A 20,337-nucleotide genomic window follows, 5' to 3' on the forward strand; every position below is an offset into this window, starting at 1 on the left:
AGAACAAACAAAGACTCAGGAAATTATAGAGCTGAAAGGTCCCCCTCTGTCTAGCCCGAGTTCCTGCTATGAAGGGAAGAGAGCCCCGGAGAAGGAAGACATTCTGTCATGGGTGGTTATGGCTGCGGTTGTCAGAGGGCTGTGATGTTAACCATGTCCAAATCTGCCTGCATGGCCTGACTCCTTCAGGGGACGGGGCTTTGCCAACCAATGTGGCTTTGATTAAGGCCTCCGCATGGGCCCGCTGTGCAGCCAAGAGGCCGCCTCCAAGTGGTTCTCCCTGACCCGGAGAGCCACAGGGCGGCCCTGTAGGGCCAGTGTCTCTTCCACGGGCATAAGTGAGGTTATGTCCGGCCCCCTTCTGCCCCCAAGCCCCAGGCCTGAGACAGGGCAGGAAGGGGACACGTGGGGGAGTCACCCTTCTGGGCCGGGAAGCGGGCTTTCTTCGGCCTCGCCATGCCCTCTAAGTGCCATGCTCCTCCAGGATCTTCCAGCTTCCACCTCCTCCACCTGGACTGCTGCCAAGGACACTCTGTCCTGCCAGGAGGCACAGCATACGCTCCCCGCTGCACAGGTCAGGTCCACCCCACTGCCGTACACACACGAACCCACAGACACGGGCAACTCGACCTGCTCACGTATGTGCATCGACATTACCCACCTGCCTCGCTGGCATGAACACGCATACCCCATCACCACTGCACGCACACACTAGCCCCATGCCCACCTCCTTCCAGCGGGCACCATTGAGACAGTGGTGGTGAACAACAGGCCCCCTACTCACGACATGCAACAACGCTGTCTTGCGTTGACACACAGTTTTGGACAATAGCCTAGGCTACCTTGAAGCTTTCAGTGTCGGTGCAAGAGCCTAGAAATTTGGGGCAATGCAGGAAGATGGGGGTATTCGAGCTGTGCAAAGTGTCCAAGTTACATTCCAAAGGATCTGTGCACATTGGCAAGCAAACAGGATCCGGCTTTTTATCCTTCCTTTGTCTGTGCTCTTGTGTGGAGAGGAGATGGGATTTTGGCCTTTCCTGGTTGGTAATTGTCAGTGACGTGCATTTGGATTCAACTGTAGACTGGAAGAGAAATGTATCTTAGGTTTTATTTCTTTCATTAACCTCTTATCAGATGAAAAGCCTGTCTCCAAGTGAGATAATTTCTCAGTTGCTTTTTTCTAAATAGTGAAGTGGCCGCAAGGGGCCTGAACTGTCAGGCAGAGGGGAGGTGTGCATGGGGGCTGTACTCGCAGGCAGGCCTGTCTGGGTGTTTGCAGTGACACCCTCCCCCCTGTGAATGCCCAGCATGTAGGTGGGGCCAAGGATGATGCCCTCAGCATGGAGGTATACTGCCTCCTGTCCTCCCAGGAGCCCTCACAGTTGCCACTAGGCCCATTGCTGACCACGCAGTCAAGCTCTCAGTAGACTTACAAACTCTTTGGCACCACCCAGGGCCTTCTGGGCTCTTGGGCTACTGTCTGTACCTCTGGCAGGTTCCTGTGTAGCTCAGCTGCAGGGAAAGACGTCTTTCTGTCACCTTTACTCAAGTGCCCACTCCTTCTAGGACTGCTTCTGTAAGCTTCTGTATAGTGTCAGCTTTCACTTTGGTCCTGTGATCCGTCTTAGATCATCTGTGTGTATGGCTGAGGTCAGGCTCAAGATCCTTAATTCCCCACGGATATCCATTTGTCTCCGTGCCATTTGTTGAAAAGAACTTCCATTCCCTTTTGAGATACTGGCACCTTTGCTGTGCATCAGTCTCCTGTATCTGTGTGCGTCTGTTTCTGGACCTGGTACTCTTGTTCCTCTATCTGACCACCCCAATGGCTTCCACCCCTCCTTTCCCCACCCCAGACCTCCAGAGTTGTCCTAGAACAGCTTCCAGGGGCTCAGGCCCTGCCGGCCAGGACAGACGTCAACAGCTTGGACTGGCCTGCTTCTTACTCCATTTCTTCCCTGGTGGGCTCCCCAACCAGGATCACCCGAGGGGACCTCTCTCTGCGGCTGGATTGCTAGATAAAATCAGTCAGTCATTTCCCATAAACACCCACCTCAGCCTGAGCCAGCACTGCAACCAGCCAGGCCTGGACTGGGATCAGAGGGATCCAATCTGTTCTGTGGGGCAATTCTCAGCTGCCTGCTGCTCCGCTCGAAACCCAGAAGCCTTGTAGCATGCTGTCATTTAATCAGCTTTTGCCACTCAAGTTAAATGAATTCTCTGGGGGGAAGTGGCCTTCTGATGAAATTAAGTCAGCTGAGCATTCGGCTGGGTTTACTGGCTGAGTGGAGAGGTCTCGAGCGTGGATGCAGGGATATTGGGAAGGCCAGCAAGGTTTCAAGAGTGCCAAATAATGGAGGTTGTAGCATAGGGGCCTGCACTGAGAAGTCTCGGCGACTTCAGGAGATTGCTTCTATTTGAAACCTGTCCTTGGCATGGAAAAGTGATTTATTTTTCTAAGTAATGGCTTAGAGGACTCTGCTGTTCCCCTGTAAGGTCAGCACCAGGCTCACAATCCAGCAGCAGCGAAGAGCCGTGCTCTGAGGATGGCGATGGGGAGCCTTCTGTGCTCAGGTCCCTAGACCCAGGTGGTCCATCTTCTTCCCTCTTCGTAGTCAGGCCGCGGAAGGGTTGACCTGCAAACAGGGCTGTGTGGGACCTTCCTTTTGAAAAGGGTTTCTTCCTGAAAAGGCACCTGTTCTGTCCTTCCTTGATTTACCAGCAGGCATTTGCACCCCTCATCAGCAAGCTGGGGCAGGACAGCGGGAAGGCATGGGGACAGTAACAGGCCAGGGATCAAGCCCCTCCCTGTGGCTGCACCCCGCCTTCCTCTCGCATCTCCCCAGTTCTCTGGGTTTCCAGATATTTCCCCAGACTGCCTGCTACGGTCTGTTCCCTCAGCCCCAGAGGGCCTCAGCTCAGTTTGGGATATGTTGAAATATGCTACTCTACGTTGGTGTTGTGCCTGGCCTCAGCCTCAGCCACGTACACAACCTCGGGTGTTACATGCTTCCCCAAGACTCAGGGTGGAGACCCCCATCCTGCCTCAGGGAGGTCTGTGGCCCCTGACCCGAGACTGGGGCGGCTTTCTGCGGGCCTGACAGTCTCCTTGTGTTGCAGCTCCCTCGGAGAAGCATGGGCCCAGGTGAAGAAGAGCCTTGCAGATGAGTCAGAAGTCCACCTCAAGTTCTCTGCCAAGGTAACCCCTCCCTGCGCCCCTCTAGGTTGGTCTCACAGGGCGGTGCTGCCAGACTTCTGACAACCATCTCTGCAGTCTCTATCATTGGCCAATTTCCCTGGTGTAAATTTCAAGCGTCTGGAAAGACCTACCCAAAAGTGGTAGTGCTCCCACCATACGGAACACCAGTCCCCATAAATACCCATCAAGAGCATTGATGATAGTAAAACATAGTTAGGAAGTGATAAGTGCCGAGTATTCATGATCTTTGTGTTTAATGGAATTTGTTCATTTTAAGTTTAGATCATAACATTTTTAATACTGGCCGTCTCTAATAACCAGCTCACAAACTTCCTACAAATTTAACATCTGGCTGTGGTGAGCCAGTGTGGTCTGCCTCAGCAGAGCTCTCTTGGGGGGTGGGTGGACAGCCCTCAGCTCCTCAGGTGAGCCCTGGAGTGGTGACGCTCCCTCTAGCCTTGTGGGGTTTTCAAAGGAACATACTGGCATTTTCTCCTCCTTGGTGTCAGGAGAGATTGACTAGGCCAATGGGAGAATGTTTTGGTTTTGTTCTGTTTGCTCTTACACAGTTTCAGACTACACACCTGACCCTTCTTTCATTTGTATCTAAAGACTGTAGCACCTTGATCTTGAGGACGTGATGTTTCTATCCTGTCCACTCTCCCTGGGTCCTCAGGGTGCTGGCTAGCACGCAGTAGATCCTCAGTAAATATTTCCTGAAGTAATGAAGAGTGGGGCCCTCTGACTAGCTCCTCCTGACCCTGCTGCCTCACCACCCCATCTTTTCAGGCCTACTTTCTCTCAGGATTTCTCCATGTTTACAAAGGACCCTCTGTTCGCCACTCGCTGGCTCATAACCTCCAAATTCCATCTGTCTCTCAGCTACTTTTCAGAGGAAAAATAAACGAGGGGTCTAAGTGAATTCATGCTACAGTGTGCATGACTGGCAGGGTGATTCACTGGCATGCTTGCTTTTTAAAGGAACAGACCCTTGAGAGGGGCACCATTCCCAGTGACCTTGGCCTCCTGGAGTCCATGCTCTTCCCTCTGCCCTCTCGCCACAGTCAGGCACAGCAGCCCAGGAAGGCACTTAGACAAAGTGCTTAAACTCTCTGAGCCCATTTTTAAATTGGAGGGGTGGGGGCACACTACCTCCTTTACCCCTTGAAGGTGGCCACCCCCAAAGATGGCTGCCCCTTCCCGGGACTTCCTCGCTCAGGATTCATGGGTCCACTCTCTTTCCTAGTGCTTTCCCTACAGCGATTGCAGTTCTGGGCTTTGGGGTTGCCATGGGACGTGCACTGGGTGAGGACAGGAACCTGGCTGTGTACCCAGGTCCCCCCACCCCACCCCAGGATGGTTCTCTGCACACAGAGGGTAGGGTGAATGACTCAGGTGGCTGAGACGCACGAAGGAGCTTTCGAAAGAGCTGGGGTAGGAGGGAAAACAGGGCTGTTATGAGCTTCCAACTTCTAAAGTGCTCTGAGAGTGGGGGACACCCAGATGTGTGAGACCCAGAGAATTCCTGGGCTAACAGTGGCTCACTAACCTCATGCACAAAACACTTCATAAGAAAATTGTCACTCAAGCACTAGGAGAGAAGGGAGCTTCTCTTGTGCCTTGCATACAAAGCAGGGGGTTATTTTTAAACTGTAGCTCCTGGGTAGTGTTCCCTCCAGTCTCCCTCCTCCCATCCTAGCCCCTAGCAGCTTCTTTCTGTGTGGTGGCAGAAACTTCATTGACTGGTGGGAAGGCCGGGAAACTGCCTTTGTGATGGGGCGGGGTGGGAGCCAGATCTGCAAGCCTCTGAAAGACCACTGCTGGGTCCCCAGGAATCCTGGTGGCATTTACTCCCATCAGTGGAACCCCGATTCTTGACTGTTTACAGAGTACTCAAAAGCTGACGGAATGTTCTCCTGTGTCTTTTTAGTACTACTACTAACACCAGTAATTCTAGCCACCAGATGTGGGGGGTTTTCCCACATGGACTGATTCTCTGACACCAGCTGGGTGTCCTGCAGTTCAACTCAGTTCTGACACTAAGCGCCTACATCTATCTGATCACGCAGGTTACAGGCTCGATCCCACAAGACTGCCCCCACTTCAGAGGCCAGTTACAAGTAGTAGGTCCCCAGGTTACCCACACTTCTGTCTGACTTGGCTACAAATAAGGGGTTCCCACACGGCCTCCTGAGGTTTAATGATTTGCTAAAATAGCTCATAGAACTCAGGGAAACACATACTTAGGTTTACAGGTTCATTCTATATTAAAGGATCTAATAAAGGACACAGGTGAACTGCCAGATGCAGAGGTATGTAACGTGAGGTCCAGAACTGTCTTGAGCATAGGCGCTTCTGTCCCTGTGGAATTAGGGTGGGACACCACCCTCCTGGTACCTGGATGTGGTCACAAACCTGGAGGCTCTCTGAACCCCCTGGTTTAGGGATTTTTTATGGCGTCTTCATCATATCAGCATGATTGATCATTATTAACTCCATCTCCAGGCCCTCCCCCTTCCCCAGAGGTTGGGGTGGAGGGGTGGGGCTGAAAGTCATGAGCTTCTAATCATGGTCTAGACTTTCTGGTGACCAGCCCCCATCCTGAAACTATGCCGGCATCCACCAAGAGTTGCCTTGTTAGAAGAGGCTCCTGTCACCCAGGAAATGCCAAGGGATTTAGGAACTCTGTGTCAGGAACCAGAGCCAAAGACCGAATATTGTAACAGAGGTCCTCCTAGCCTCCCTGTCACTTAGGAAATTACAGAGGTTTTAGGCTCTCTGGCCAGGAGCCAGGGACAAAGACCAGAACACACATTGTTCACTGTGTCACAGTGATGTAAGTGTTCTAAATGGTTGTGCACGGGCTGTAGCTCCTTCCCCTTTGGTTTATCAGCCACCATGCAAGACAGCATCTCCATCTCACAAATGAGCAGAGGCAGAGAAGGTATAGTGCAGCCCCCGGTCACACAGCCAGGAGGGCTCAGCTGCCGAGGAAGCAGAGGAGAGGGCTGAGCGAGTTGGAGGCCTGACCCCCAGACCTTTCTTTGGGCACCAGTGGCATTGGAAGCCCAGAGCTCCATTAGGAGGAGCCCTCTGCCCTCTGTTAGGGGCTGTCCAGGGTCGTGCAGGCTGGCCCTCCAGATGCTCAGGATGTTCTAAGCGAGGTGTTTAGGAAGCAGGGCTGACTTCACCATTCAGCTGGTGGGAGGCCTAAGAAGAACCTTCACACAAAACACATTTTTCCAGAACTTCTGTCTCCAGCCTGTCAGTCAGTGTTGGTGGCCTCAGGCAGTTGTAATGGCTGCCCAGTGGTGGTGTGGCTAGTCCTTGAAAGGAAAGGGGCTCCAAAGATTTATTCATCTGCCATGGATAATAATGGCTTCATATGCACAAAACCCACTTTACTGTCTGCTTCAAAAGGCCCACTGAAATTCCTCTCTGAATGTTCTGTGTCGGGCGTAAGAGCTCTTTAAGAAATGCAATTTTGTTATGGCAGTCTTTCAGGCTTTGCTAGTCTACTAGCTCAAGCCATTGTTAATATCCACAGGCTGCCTAAGAAATAAGATTGCTCTGTACAAAGGAAGTTATACCTGGCTCCAGCCGAGGAAGGGAAAATAGAAAAATTTCTTCTGATGGGAGAAAATCTAATCATGCCATAGAAGTGACGCATTCAGTGAGAAGATTTTAGGGGGACAGTGGGAGTCAGGAGACATGAGTTTTATGTTAGTGTTATCACTAACAAGCTGTGTGACCTTGGGCAAGTCACTTAGCATCTCTGGGCTTACAAAGAGTTTGGACCAGATCAGCAACTTGCAACATACTTGACTGACCCACAGTAGTATGTTTTACAGGGCCATGCCAAACACACAGATATCCACATACAGATAGGCACATAGATAGCCAGAACAAATGTTTCACAGAATAGGACTTGTCCTCCCACCTAAAATGCGCTTGGATATTTTCCATGCATGTCTGGTTTATTCTCACCAAAAAGCTGGTCCTGACCCACTCAATTAATTTCACAAGTCTTGGCAACCTACCCTTTGAAAAACCCTAACCAGACAGTCTGTGAAATCCCTTCCAACTGGAGATTTCCCTTATTCCCTGCTGATGTGTGAGATGCAGCAGCAGAGGCCAGGAGCACCGGAGTTTGAAAAGGCAGATTGAATGGCCCCCATCGCCTGGCCTGTCTAAGCCAGATTGGCTCAAGGGTCTGCAAGGACTAACTTCCAGGAAGGCCTTCTGCCTCCTGTTAAATGAAGATGTGTACGGGTTAAGAATGAGTGTTTAAAAAAAACCCAGCCAATTTCTTAAAGAAAAAAATTAGTCTTTTTAAAGTACTTATAGAAGGAGAATCCATGGGTCTTCATCTCTGGGATTGACTGACCTCGGACAGCTGATAGATAGCCTTGTGTTTCTGGAACATCATTTGCAATTTAGGGAAACACTGGTATCTTGGCAGGTGTGTGGGCCCTTCCTCAGACCACAGACCTGGAGCTGAGGCCCAGGAATTCCGAATGTTGCAAAGCCCCTCCAAGCACAGCTGCTCCCGGGAACCTTAAAGTCTGGAGATCACCTTGCTTTCTAGGCCCTCAGAAAGAGACCCCGGAGTAAATGAGTCAACAGGCTGTTAGACCTCCTGGGCCCCACTCAGAAGCAAGTTCCCGCAGTAGCAAAATGATGCCGCAGCCCATTCTCCTTAGCAAACACCTAGGTTGTGCGGAGAGGGGTTTACGTGTTCTCCGCGGCTTGCGAGTTTGTAGCATCTCAAGGCTGCCACCAGATGGCGGTGTTTGCCCAGACAAGGAGCCTTCTAGGGGCTCGAAAAGTAATAGGAGTCATTTACAACTAATACCAGTGGTAGACGGGCATCTGGGAGGTGACTGGTCTTTGAAGGTCATCCAGCAAGTCTGTGCCTTGTCACCAGGCATTGGGCACTGAGGGTTCTGTTACTCTTCCCATTGGGGAAGGGGTGCTTGCCCCACGCCAGCTCTGGCTGGACGCTGTGGACAAAGCTGTGGCCAAGCCAGTGGGGCGTCTGCTGTCTTGGAACTCCCAGTCACGTGTAATCGGCCATTCAGAACTAGGGACACCTAAGTCCTCGAGCTCTCCAAAGGAAAACGTCACGTAGCAAGAGTCTGGTGGGAAGGAAAAGGGCAGAAATGACAGAGTTGGGAGGTCATCTGCTAGCCAGGGACGTGAGCTGTGCTTCCTGGAGGCACTTCTGGAACTTCCTGGAGGCAGAGGGACCCTGGGAGGCTGAGTCAGGGTGGGAGCAGGACCCCGCGCACCTGTCATCTGGTCTCTAGTCTGTTACCTTACTTTGACCACAGCAGGTTTACATGATCTGTTTGATCAGTTTTCTTAACAAATGTATCTCATGGTCATGCTAAAAAAAAAAAAAAGTAGAAGTTCTCCTTCAAAAGGGAGTAGAAAGTGAATGAGGGAAAGAATAATGAGGAAAAAGCTTGAAAACCTGCTGTGACCCAGCACCTTTCAGAGCATACAGTACGTTCCCTGGCCCTCGGGGTTTGGTCGCTTCCCTCTCGTGGGAGGTAAGTGTGCCTGTCTCCATGCAGACCAGCAAGGGGGCGAAACTTTCCCTGGGCCAAGCTCAGGAATGGGCGCCTGTGCGTTCCCCCCGGAACCTCAGGTAGTTCCCACCAGGGGTTCAAGCTTTGGACCATGTCCAGTCCAGATGTGTCCCACCTCAGCACCTGGCATAGAGCAGTTGTTCAGTAAATAGAACTGTCCTGAGCTCACCTAATTAAATGGCACCTGTGCAGCAGTCACTGTGCGAGATGATGGCTTGATTTCTGTACCCAGAAATCTCCCAGTTTGGAAAGGAAGAGAGACAGACACCTGAGCAGAGCCCCACAAGAAGCTGTGGGAGCTCAGAGGGGGGAGAAGGCAGCCAAGAAGGGACTGGGAGAGCCCCAGATGCTAACCTGTCCACCTGTTGGTGTGAGCACTGGGGCCTAGCCCACTAAGGGGACTTCCTAAACAGAAACCTGATGAGCCACTGGCCTTTAACCTTCCTGTTGGGCGGGCCAGGCCACTGCCCCAGACCCCGTCGCTGCCCCCTCCCTCCTCCACTTGCAGCTGGGGGCCCGGGGGCCTGAGCGTGTCCCCTTCACTCTCCTTCACAGCTTCACAGTGAGGTGGAGAAGCCCCTGATGAACTTCCGTGAGAATTTCAAGAAAGACATGAAAAAGTGTGACCACCACATCGCTGACCTCCGCAAGCAGCTGGCCAGCCGCTATGCTGCAGTGGAGAAGGTGCGGGGCCCTGGAGGGGGCCGACTGGAACCAGCAGGGGCTCTGCGTGTCAGGCAGAGATCCTTGTCCCTGCATGGTGGGTCCAGAGTGGGGGGGACAGTGCAAGCCTCGAGCCAAAGGGCAGGTAGGAGCTGCTTCCCCTTGGTGCTGAGACCATGGTCCAGAGGGCCAGTGGGAGCAGCAGAGGCTGCACCTGCCAAGAGGGAGAGTGGGGCTCCACTGGGCAGTGAGACAAGGTGCCCCTGCTCTTCTGTGAGATGCTGAACCTAGAGGTGCTACCAGTCCACACGTGGCCCTTTTGTCTGGGCCTCACTTGGCAGATTCCCTCCTGACTGAATCCCTCCCCTCCCAGAGGTCTGACCTCTGTGGGCCGTGGGAGCTGCTGACTTCCAGTCCTGGAGGGAAGAGGGCTCTCCCAGGGGGCTGACTCCAGGGCTCTGGACAGACATGCAGTAAAAGGGGGCAGGTTATGCTGCAGGCACCCTAGACCCTGCCAGCTGCCACCACTGAAGGACCCCTCCTGCCCCAGAATGGGGTGGCTGGCACTGCCACCCTCTGAGCACTGCTGGGAGGTGACCAGAGAGGCTGTGATTTTAGCCTGGGTCCCTAGAATGTGTTTGTGGTCTGAGAGGCTTCCTGCTAGGCCAAGTCAGGACTGCAGTTGAACGAGTCAGAGATGAGATAAAGCATCTGCATGGCCACCAGCGGCTGGGTGAGGCTCATCTAGCAGCTTGGCCTCTGCTAGATGGTGTCATCCACAGGAACAGAGAAAAGAAAGGACTCATACAAGCAAAGGGGAGGCTGGGCCATGGGACCCATGGGGCGCTCCTGGCTCTGAGCCTTGGGAACAGCTCTCTGGTGTTGCTGGACCCCAGGCCCGGAAAGCCCTCACGGAGCGGCAGAGAGACCTGGAGATGAAGACCCAGCAGTTGGAGATCAAGCTGAGCAACAAGACGGAGGAGGACATCAAGAAGGCCCGGAGGAAGTCCACGCAGGCTGGTAAGCGAGGAGCCACCCTCCACCCGCCTCCCACCATCCTCCCCTGGGTGCAGAAAGGGGAGGGCTGGGGGATGGCAGGCCCAGGGCCGAGGCTGGCAGGCGGGGCCGTGCACCGGCAGCGGGCCAGGCTCTTTGCAGCCCGTGGTGGGGGACCGGGCTCCTCACTTTGTCCACAGAGGGCTCTTCTCTTGCCTAAGCCCTGGATCTCTGACCAGGACCTGGACAAACGCGTCCACCCACTCAGAACTCAGGGGTCGTATCCCTGTGTGGAGCCCACCTGAGAAATGCCAACCCCCCCACCCGCCCATGCTGTTCCACCTCCCCAGGGAGTGATACGGAAGGCTCACCTGTGGTGACGGGTTCCCACTGCCCTGGAACACAGGTCCACGTGTTGAATGAAATAACCGGGTTTCAGATGCTCTCTGGGACTCCCCGGAGAGTTGGTTTCTGTTTCCACCTAGTGGTAAAAACTAGCCAGTGCATAAAGAACGGGGAGAAGGACCGCTTACAAGCCGTAAAAAACGTACTAAATACTTCTTTTAAAAGCCAAAGTTTCAGTGCATGCACAGACAGTGCGTTTTGCTTTCTGGGATTGAAATGTGTGCTGTAGGGTTAGGGTTTGGATCAGATGGTCTCTAGGTCCTTTTTGCCTCAACTTCCGGTAAGTCTGGTACAATTAATTCATAATAGAATCAAGCAGCCTAAAACATTCTGAAACATGGTGGTATAAAAATAAGTCAATAATAAAATAATGTAATACAACATTTGATGTGAAGATCTTATACTGCACAGTTACTGGATCCAGAAATAGAAGACATGCATCATGGGTTTGGGAAGGGAGACCCAGGAGGGGGAGAAGCATATTTAAATTAGTTTGGTTCATTAAATTATTAAGAAATAAAATTATATTGCCAAACAGTATTGCTGCCTGGCAAAATATTTTAATAGCACGTAAGAATATAAAATCTTATGCACCAGATATAATCAACCATTGACACTTCCTAGTGTTTTAATTTTTAAAAATGTTTTTAATGCTTACATTTAAATTTATTCTTACTAGCTCATATTATACTCTGTTTTGAACTTATGTTTAATTGATGAATCTTAGCGATCTCTGTGTTCCATCGCCTGTACATTTATTTGCCTGTTCAAATGAATTCATGGTATATTAATTCATTTTTGAGGATTGAATAGTCTCCTTGTGTATGATTGTATCCAAATCATTTCATCATTCCCTTAGTTGATTTTTGTAGGACTTTCAGATCATTGCGGTGTTTGCCAAGCCTGTGATGCTGTTATTGTAAATGTGTTTGCATGTTTGTGAGACTAAATCTGCATACAGAGAGAATATAGATGTGGAATTTGTGGGTCAAAAGTTTGTATTTATTTTGAGGGAATAGTTCCAGATTGTTTCCAGAGAGGTGTACCCACAAAAAACATCTCTGGACGCCTACTTCCTAAATTCTTGTCAGCATTGTGTTATCACATTTTGACATCGTAGCCATCTAGTAAAGAATACTATTTTACTTATTAACTTTTTAACTTTTTTTTTTTTTTTTTTTTTTTTTTTTTTTTTTTGAGAGGGCATCTCTCATATTTATTGATCAAATGGTTGTTAACAACAATAAAATTCAGTATAGGGGGGTCAATGCTCAATGTACAATCATTAATCCATCTCAAGCCTAATTCTCGTCAGTCTCCAATCTTCTGAAGCATAACGAACAAGTTCTTACATGGTGAACGAATTCTTACAGAGTGAATAAATTCTTACATGGTGAACAGTACAAGGGCAGTCATCACAGAAACTTTCGGTTTTGATCATGCAATATGACCTATAAACCATCAGGTCAAATATGAATATTCATTTGATTTTTGTACTTGATTTATATGTTCATCCCACATTTCTCCTATTATTATTATTATTTTTATTTTTAATAAAATGCTGAAGTGGTAGGTAGATGCAAGATAAAGGTAGAAAACATAGTTTAGTGCTGTAAGAAGGCAAATGTAGATGATCAGATGATCAGGTGTGTGCCTATGGACTAAGTATTAATCCAGGCTAGACAAGGGCAGCAAGACATCCACGGATGCAGAAGATTTCTCTCAAAGCAGGGGGGGTGAGGTTCTGAGCCTCACCTCTGTTGATCCCCAAATTCTCACCTGATGGCCCCCCTGCGACTGTGCCTGTCTTAGGTTGTTCCTCCCTTGAGGAATCTTACCCGTCTCTGGCTAACCAGTCATCTTCCGGGGCCATACAGGGAAATGTAAAGTTGGTAAGTGAGAGAGAAGCCATATTGTTTGCAAAGGTTAGCTTTTTACTTCTTTGCAGATTTATGCCCTGTGGCTTCTATGCCCAGCACTTGTCTCGAGGTATCTTTACCACCTGGAGGAATTATGATACTCGGTAAATTCGATATGAGGCACGAATTCTATTTAAAGTTTGTAATTAGGAAGGAAGAAGAAAAGCTATAGATGTAGCATATGAAGGAAACTTGGGAGGATTGATTATTTCTTTGACATATCTTCTTGTATAGTACCTTAAGTATGTATAGGTTTTAAACTACTAACTAATTTGCACACACATATTAACATAATAGGAATACGGTGACATAAACAAAGCAAATCTATAATTACCAGCCATCTCCAGTGAAGCCAAGAAAACCATTTAGGCACCCTAGGCATTTGTGAAAATTTATCTATGATATGATGGATATTTTCCAACTGTACTTGAACCATCAGACAAATTAAAGCAGCCCATTTCTGGGATCTGTTCACATCCCATATGTTCTTTTAACCATAGATAGTCTATAGTCATGAGATTTTGGGGTGCTACAACTTGCACCCCTCCCAACTCCTGGTTGAGTTCCAACAGTACAGATCCAGTGAAATTCGTTGTCTCACTGTATGCACATGCCAGCCTAGACATCTCCCTCCTCCTTCTTATGGCAAGTCCAGGAGACGGTGGGCTGGATGCAGCCACAACCGCAGCATCGTCCGGATCCCTGTGGAGGCTTTTTGATGATCATCCCCCGGCACGAGTCCTCCAGAGTGTGCTGATGCCGGAAGCTCCTCCTCATATCGTATCTTAGTTCATTTTCTGGGTATCCAAGCTAGGCCTTGATCTTCTGCGTAGAAACAAACAGACCCTTTGCCCACACTTTGACATGCCCTCTATACCACTGTGCAGAACTCATTGGAGGTCAGCACACAGTAACTGCTTTTTTTTTTTTTTTTTTAATTAAGAGAAAGGAATATTATCAGAAAAGAGTACCTCCATAGCTGATCATCTGACACCCTTTAAGTGATCAACATTAAGGATATTTAAAGCATGCGTTGATCTTTGATTTACCAATAGTTTTATAATGTTAAGGAGTAATCCCCCTTTTCTTTCTTTCTTTCTTTTTTTTTTTTTTTAAATTTTTAATCTACACTTACCTGAAGAATACTATGTTTACTATGCTCTCCCCTATATCAGGTCCCCCCTAACAACCACATTACGGTTACTGTCCATCAGCTTAGCAAAATGTTGTAGAGTCACTACTTGTCCTCTCTGTGTTGTGCAGCCCACCCTCCCCTTTCTCCCTCCCCCCCATGCATGCTAATCTTAATACCCCCCTTCTTCTTCCCCCCCCTTATCCCTCCCTGCCCACCCATCCTCCCCAGTTCCTTTCCCTTTGGTACCTGTTAGTCCATTTTTGGGTTCTGTAATTCTGCTGCTGTTTTGTTCCTTCAGTTTTTCCTTTGTTCCTATACTCCTCAGATGAGTGAAATCATTTGGTATTTCTCTTTCTCCGCTTGGCTTATTTCACTGAGCATAATACTCTCCAGCTCCATCCATGTTGCTGCAAATGGTTGGATTTTTCCACTTCTTATGGCTGAGTAGTATTCCATTGTGTATATGTACCACATCTTCTTTATCCATTCATCTACAGATGGACATTTAGGTTGCTTCCAATTCTTGGCTATTGTAAATAGTGCTGCGATAAACATAGGGGTGCATCTGTCTTTCTCAAACTTGATTGCTGCGTTCTTAGGGTAAATTCCTAGGAGTGGAATTCCTGGGTCAAATGGTAGGTCTGTTTTGAGCATTTTGATGCACCTCCATACTGCTTTCCACAATGGTTGAACTAATTTACATTCCCACCAGCAGTGTAGGAGGGTTCCCCTTTCTCCACAGCCTCGCCAACATTTGTTGTTGTTTGTCTTTTGGATGGCAGCTATCCTTACTGGTGTGAGGTGATACCTCATTGTAGTTTTAATTTGCATTTCTCTGATAATTAGCGATGTGGAGCATCTTTTCATGTGTCTCTTGGCCATCTGTATTTCTTTTTTGGAGAACTGTCTGTTCAGTTCCTCTGCCCATTTTTTAATTGGGTTATTTGTTTTTTGTTTGTTGAGGCGTGTGAGCTCTTTATATATTCTGGACGTCAAGCCTTTATCAGATCTGTCATTTTCAAATATATTCTCCCATACTGTAGGGTTCCTTTTTGTTCTATTGATGGTGTCTTTCGCTGTACAGAAGCTTTTCAGCTTAATGTAGTCCCACTTGCTCATTTTTGCTGTTGTTTTCCTTGCCCGGGGAGATATGTTCAAGAAGAGATCACTCATGTTTATGTCTAAGAGGTTTTTGCCTATGTTTTTTTCCAAGAGTTTAATGGTTTCGTGACTTACATTCAGGTCTTTGATCCATTTTGAGTTTACCTTTGTATATGGGGTTAGACAATGGTCCAGTTTCATTCTCCTACATGTAGCTGTCCAGTTTTGCCAGCACCATCTGTTGAAGAGACTGTCATTTTGCCATTGTATGTCCATGGCTCCTTTATCAAATATTAATTGACCATATATGTTTGGGTTAATTTCTGGGGTCTCTAATCTGTTCCACTGGTCTGTGGCTCTGTTCTTGTGCCAGTACCAAATTGTCTTGATTACTATGGCTTTGTAGTAGAGCTTGAAGTTGGGGAGTGAGATCCCCCCTACTTTATTCTTCTTTTTCAGGATTGCTTTGGCTATTCGGGGTCTTTGGTGTTTCCATATGAATTTTTGAATTATTTGTTCCAATTCATTGAAGAATGTTGCTGGTAATTTGAGAGGGATTGCATCAAATTTGTATATTGCTTTCGGCAGGATGGCCATTTTGACGATATTAATTCTTCCTAGCCATGAGCATGGGATGAGTTTCCATTTATTAGTGTCCCCTTTAATTTCTCTTAAGAGTGACTTGTAGTTTTCAGAGTATAAGTCTTTCACTTCCTTGGTTAGGTTTATTCCTAGGTATTTTATTCTTTTTGATGCAATGGTGAATGGAATTGTTTTCCTGATTTCTCTTTCTATTGATTCGTTGTTAGTGTATAGGAAAGCTACAGATTTCTGTGTGTTGATTTTGTATCCTGCAACTTTGCTGTATTCCGATATCAGTTCTAGTAGTTTTGGAGTGGAGTCTTTAGGGTTTTTTATGTACAGTATCATATCATCTGCAAATAGTGACAGTTTAACTTCTTCTTTACCAATCTGGATCCCTTGTATTTCTTTGTTTTGTCTGATTGCCGTGGCTAGGACCTCCAGTACTATGTTAAATAACAGTGGGGAGAGTGGGCATCCCTGTCTGGTTCCCGATCTCAGTGGAAATGCTTTCAGCTTCTCGCTGTTCAGTATAATGCTGGCTGTGGGTTTATCATATATGGCCTTTATTATGTTGAGGTACTTGCCCTCTATTCCCATTTTGCTGAGAGTTTTTATCATGAATGGATGTTGAATTTTGTCAAATGCTTTTTCAGCATCTATGGAGATGATCATGTGGTTTTTGTCTTTCTTTTTGTTGATGTGGTGGATGATGTTGATGGATTTTCGAATGTTGTACCATCCTTGCATCCCTGGGATGAACCCCACTTGGTCATGGTGTATGATCCTTTTGATATACTGTTGAATTCTGTTTGCTAATATTTTATTGAGTATTTTTGCATCTACGTTCATCAGGGATATTGGTCTGTAATTTTCTTTTTTGGTGGGGTCTTTGCCTGGTTTTGGTATTAGGGTGATGTTGGCTTCATAGAATGAGTTTGGGAGTATTCCCTCTTCTTCTATTTTGTGGAACACTTTAAGGAGAATGGGTATTATGTCTTCTCTGTGTGTCTGATAAAATTCCGAGGTAAATCCGTCCGGCCCCGGGGTTTTGTTCTTGGGTAGTTTTTTGATTACTGTTTCAATTTCTTTGCTTGTAATTGGTTTGTTTAACTTTTGTGTTTCTTCCTTGGTCAGTCTTGGGAGGTTGTATTTTTCTAGGAAGTTGTCCATTTCTTCTAGGTTTTCCAGCTTGTTGGCATATAGGTTTTCATAGTAGTCTTTAATAATTCTTTGTATTTCTGTGGAGTCTGTCGTGATTTTTCCATTCTCATTTCTGATTATGTTGATTTGTGTTGACTCTCTTTTTCTCTTAATAAGTTGGGCTAGAGGCTTATCTATTTTGTTTATTTTCTCAAAGAACCAGCTCTTGGTTTCGTTGATTTTTGCTATTGTTTTATTCTTCTCAATTTTGTTTATTTCTTCTCTGATCTTTATTATGTCCCTCCTTCTGCTGACTTTAGGCCTCATTTGTTCTTCTTTTTCCAGTTTTAATAATTGTGATGTTAGACTATTCATTTGGGATTGTTCTTCCTTCTTCAAGTGTGCCTGGATTGCTATATACTTTCCTCTTAAGACTGCTTTCGCTGCATCCCACAGAAGTTGGGGCTTAGTGTTGTTGTTGTCATTTGTTTCTATATATTCCTTGATCTCTATTTTGATTTGTTCCTTGATCCATTGATTATTTAGTAGCATGTTGTTAAGCCTCCATGTGTTTGTGAGCCTTTTTGTTTTCTTTGTAGAATTTATTTCTACTTTCATACCTTTGTGGTCTGAAAAATTGGTTGGTAGAATTTCAATATTGTGGAATTTACTGAGGCTCTTTTTGTGAGCTAGTATGTGGTCTATTCTGGAGAATGTTCCATGTGCACTTGAGAAGAATGTATATCCTGTTGCTTTTGGATGTAAAGTTCTATAGATGTCTATTAGGTCCATCTGTTCTAGTGTGTTGTTCAGTGCCTGTGTGTCTTTACTTATTTTCTGCCTGGTGGATCTATCCTTTGGGGTGAGTGGTGTGTTGAAGTCTCCTAAAATGAATGCATTGCAGTCTATTTCCCTCTTTAGTTCTGTTAGTATTTGCTTCACAAATGCTGGTGCTCCTGTATTGGGTGCATATATATTTAGAATGGTTATATCCTCTTGTTGGACTAAGCCCTTTATCATTATGTAGTGGCCTTCTTTATCTCTTGTTACTTTCTTTGTTTTGAAGTCTATTTTGTCTGATATTAGTACTGCAACCCCTGCTTTCTTCTCACTGTTGTTTGCCTGAAATATGTTTTTCCATCCCTTGACTTTTAGTCTATGCTTATCTTTGGGTTTAAGGTGAGTTTCTTGTAAGCAGCATATAGATGGGTCTTGCTTTTTTATCCATTCTATTACTCTATGTCTTTTGATTGGTGCATTAAGTCCATTTACATTTAGGGTGACTATTGAAAGATATGTACTTATTGCCATTGCAGGCTTTAGATTCGTGGTTACCAAAGTTTCAAGGTTAGCTTCTTTAGTATCTTACTGCCTAACTTAGCTCGCTTATTGAGCTGTTATATACACTGTCTGGAGAGTCTTTTCTTCTCTCCCTTCTTATTCCTCCTCCTCCATTCTTCATATGTTGTGTGTTTTGTTCTGTGCTCTTTTTAGGGGTGCTCCCATCTAGAGCAGTCCCTGTAGGATGCCCTGTAGAGGTGGTTTGTGGGAAGCAAATTCCCTCAGCTTTTGCTTGTCTGGGAATTGTTTGATCCCACCATCATATTTAAATGATAGTCGTGCTGGATACAGTATCCTTGGTTCAAGGCCCTTCTGTTTCATTGCATTAAGTATATCATGCCATTCTCTTCTGGCCTGTAGGGTTTCTGTTGAGAAGTCTGATGTTAGCCTGATTGGTTTTCCTTTATAGGTGACCTTTTTCTCTCTAGCTGCCTTTAAAACTCTTTCCTTGTCCTTGATCCTTGCCATTTTAATTATTATGTGTCTTGGTGTTGTCCTCCTTGGATCCTTTCTGTTGGGGGTTCTGTATAATTCCATGGTCTGTTCGATTATTTCCTCCCCCAGTTTGGGGAAGTTTTCAGCAATTATTTCTTCAAAGACACTTTCTATCCCTTTTCCTCTTTCTTCCTCTTCTGGTATCCCTATAATACGAATGTTTTTCCTTTTGTATTGGTCACATATTTCTCTTAGTGTTGTTTCATTCCTGGAGATCCTTTTATCTCTCTCTATGTCAGCTTCTATACGTTCCTGTTCTCTGGCTTCTATTCCTTCAATGGCCTCTTGCATCTTATCCATTCTGCTTATAAATCCTTCCAGGGATTGTTTCACTTCTGTGATCTCTTTCCTGACATCTGTGATCTCCTTCCGGACTTCATCCCACTGCTCTTGCATTTTTCTCTGCATCTCATCCCACTGCTCTTGCATTTTTCTCTGCATCTCATCCCATTGCTCTTGCATTTTTTTCTGCATCTCTGTCAGCATGTTCATGATTTTTATTTTGAATTCTTTTTCAGGAGGACTAGTTAGGTCTGTCTCCTTCTCAGGTGTTGTCTCTGTGATCTTTGTCTGCCTGTAGTTTTGCCTTTTCATGGTGATAGAGATAGTCTGCAGAGCTGGTACAAGTGACCGCTGGAAGAGCTTCCCTTCTTGTTGGTTTGTAGCCTTTTCCTGGGAGAATAGCGACCTCTAGTGGCTTGTGCTGGGCAGCTGTGCGCAGACAGGGCTTCTGCTTCCTGCCCAGTTGCTTTGGGGTTTATCTCCACTGTTGCTGTGGGCTTGGCCTGGCTGGGGCTGTTCCTCCAAAATGGTGGAGCCCCGTTGGAGGGGGAGCAGCCAGGAGACTATTTATCTCCGTAAGGGGCCTCTGTGCTCCCTGCTGCCCAGGGGGTTAGAGTGCCCAGAGATCCCCAGATTCCCTGCTTCTGGTCTAAGTGACCTGTCCTGCCCCTTTAAGATTTCCAAAAAGCACTCTCCAAACCAAAACAACAACAGCAACAATGAGAGAGGGAACAGAAAGGAAAAAAAAAAGAAAAAACACGCGATTTTTTTTTTTTTTTTTTCCTCAGGTGCCGGTCCCAGGCACCCGCGCACTGGTCCTGCTGCCCTGTCTCCCTAGCACCAGGGTCCCTGTCCTTTCAAGGCTTCCAAAAAGCACCCACCCACCGGTCCCGCAGGGAAGGAACGCTCAATATTCTTGGTCCTCAGGCACTGGTCCCACGCACCCGCTCACCAGTCCCGCCGCCCTGCCTCCCTAGCACCGGGGTCCCTGTCCCTTCAAGGCTTCCAAAAAGCACTTGGCAAAAAGAGAGAAAAAAAAGGGGAAAAACGCGCGATTTCTTCCGTCCTCAGGTGCTGGTCTCAGGCACCCACCCACCGGTCCCACAGGGAAAAATGCGTGATATTCTTTGTCCTCAGGTGCCGGTCCCAGGCACCCGCTCACCAGTCCCACCGCCCTGCCTCCCTAGCACCGGGGTCCCTGTCCCTTTTAGGCTTCCAAAAAGCACTCGCAGAAAAGAGAAAAAAAAAAAAAAGGGGAAAAACGCGCGATTTCCTCTGTCCTCAAGTGCCGGTCTCAGGCACCCGCCCACCGGTCCCGCAGGGAAAAACGGGGGATATTCTTTGTCCTCAGGCGCCGGTCCCAGCCACCCGCTCACCAGTCCCGCCACCGTGCCTCCCTAGCACTGGGGTCCCCGTCCCTTCAAGGCTTCCAAAAAGCGCTTGCCAAAAAGAGAAAAAAAAAAAAAGGGGAAAAACGCGCGA

The 20,337-nt window shown here is 47.4% G+C and overlaps 1 protein-coding gene across 18 annotated transcripts in view; it reads left to right on the forward strand.

Annotated features, from left to right (window-relative positions):
* GAS7 (growth arrest specific 7) overlaps positions 1-20,337 on the forward strand; it is a 236,842-nt gene that overhangs the window by 204,542 nt on the left and 11,963 nt on the right. For all 18 annotated transcript variants that reach the window (XM_017658638.3, XM_073234788.1, XM_037026752.2 and 15 more), the window contains 3 exons: positions 3,121-3,199; positions 9,349-9,477; positions 10,353-10,476. In XM_017658638.3, the coding sequence (XP_017514127.1) occupies positions 3,121-3,199; positions 9,349-9,477; positions 10,353-10,476 (332 nt within the window). The remainder of the gene's footprint in view (positions 1-3,120; positions 3,200-9,348; positions 9,478-10,352; positions 10,477-20,337) is intronic.

The sequence above is a fragment of the Manis javanica genome, chromosome 4, assembly GCF_040802235.1.
Source record: "Manis javanica isolate MJ-LG chromosome 4, MJ_LKY, whole genome shotgun sequence".
NCBI lineage: Eukaryota > Metazoa > Chordata > Mammalia > Pholidota > Manidae > Manis > Manis javanica.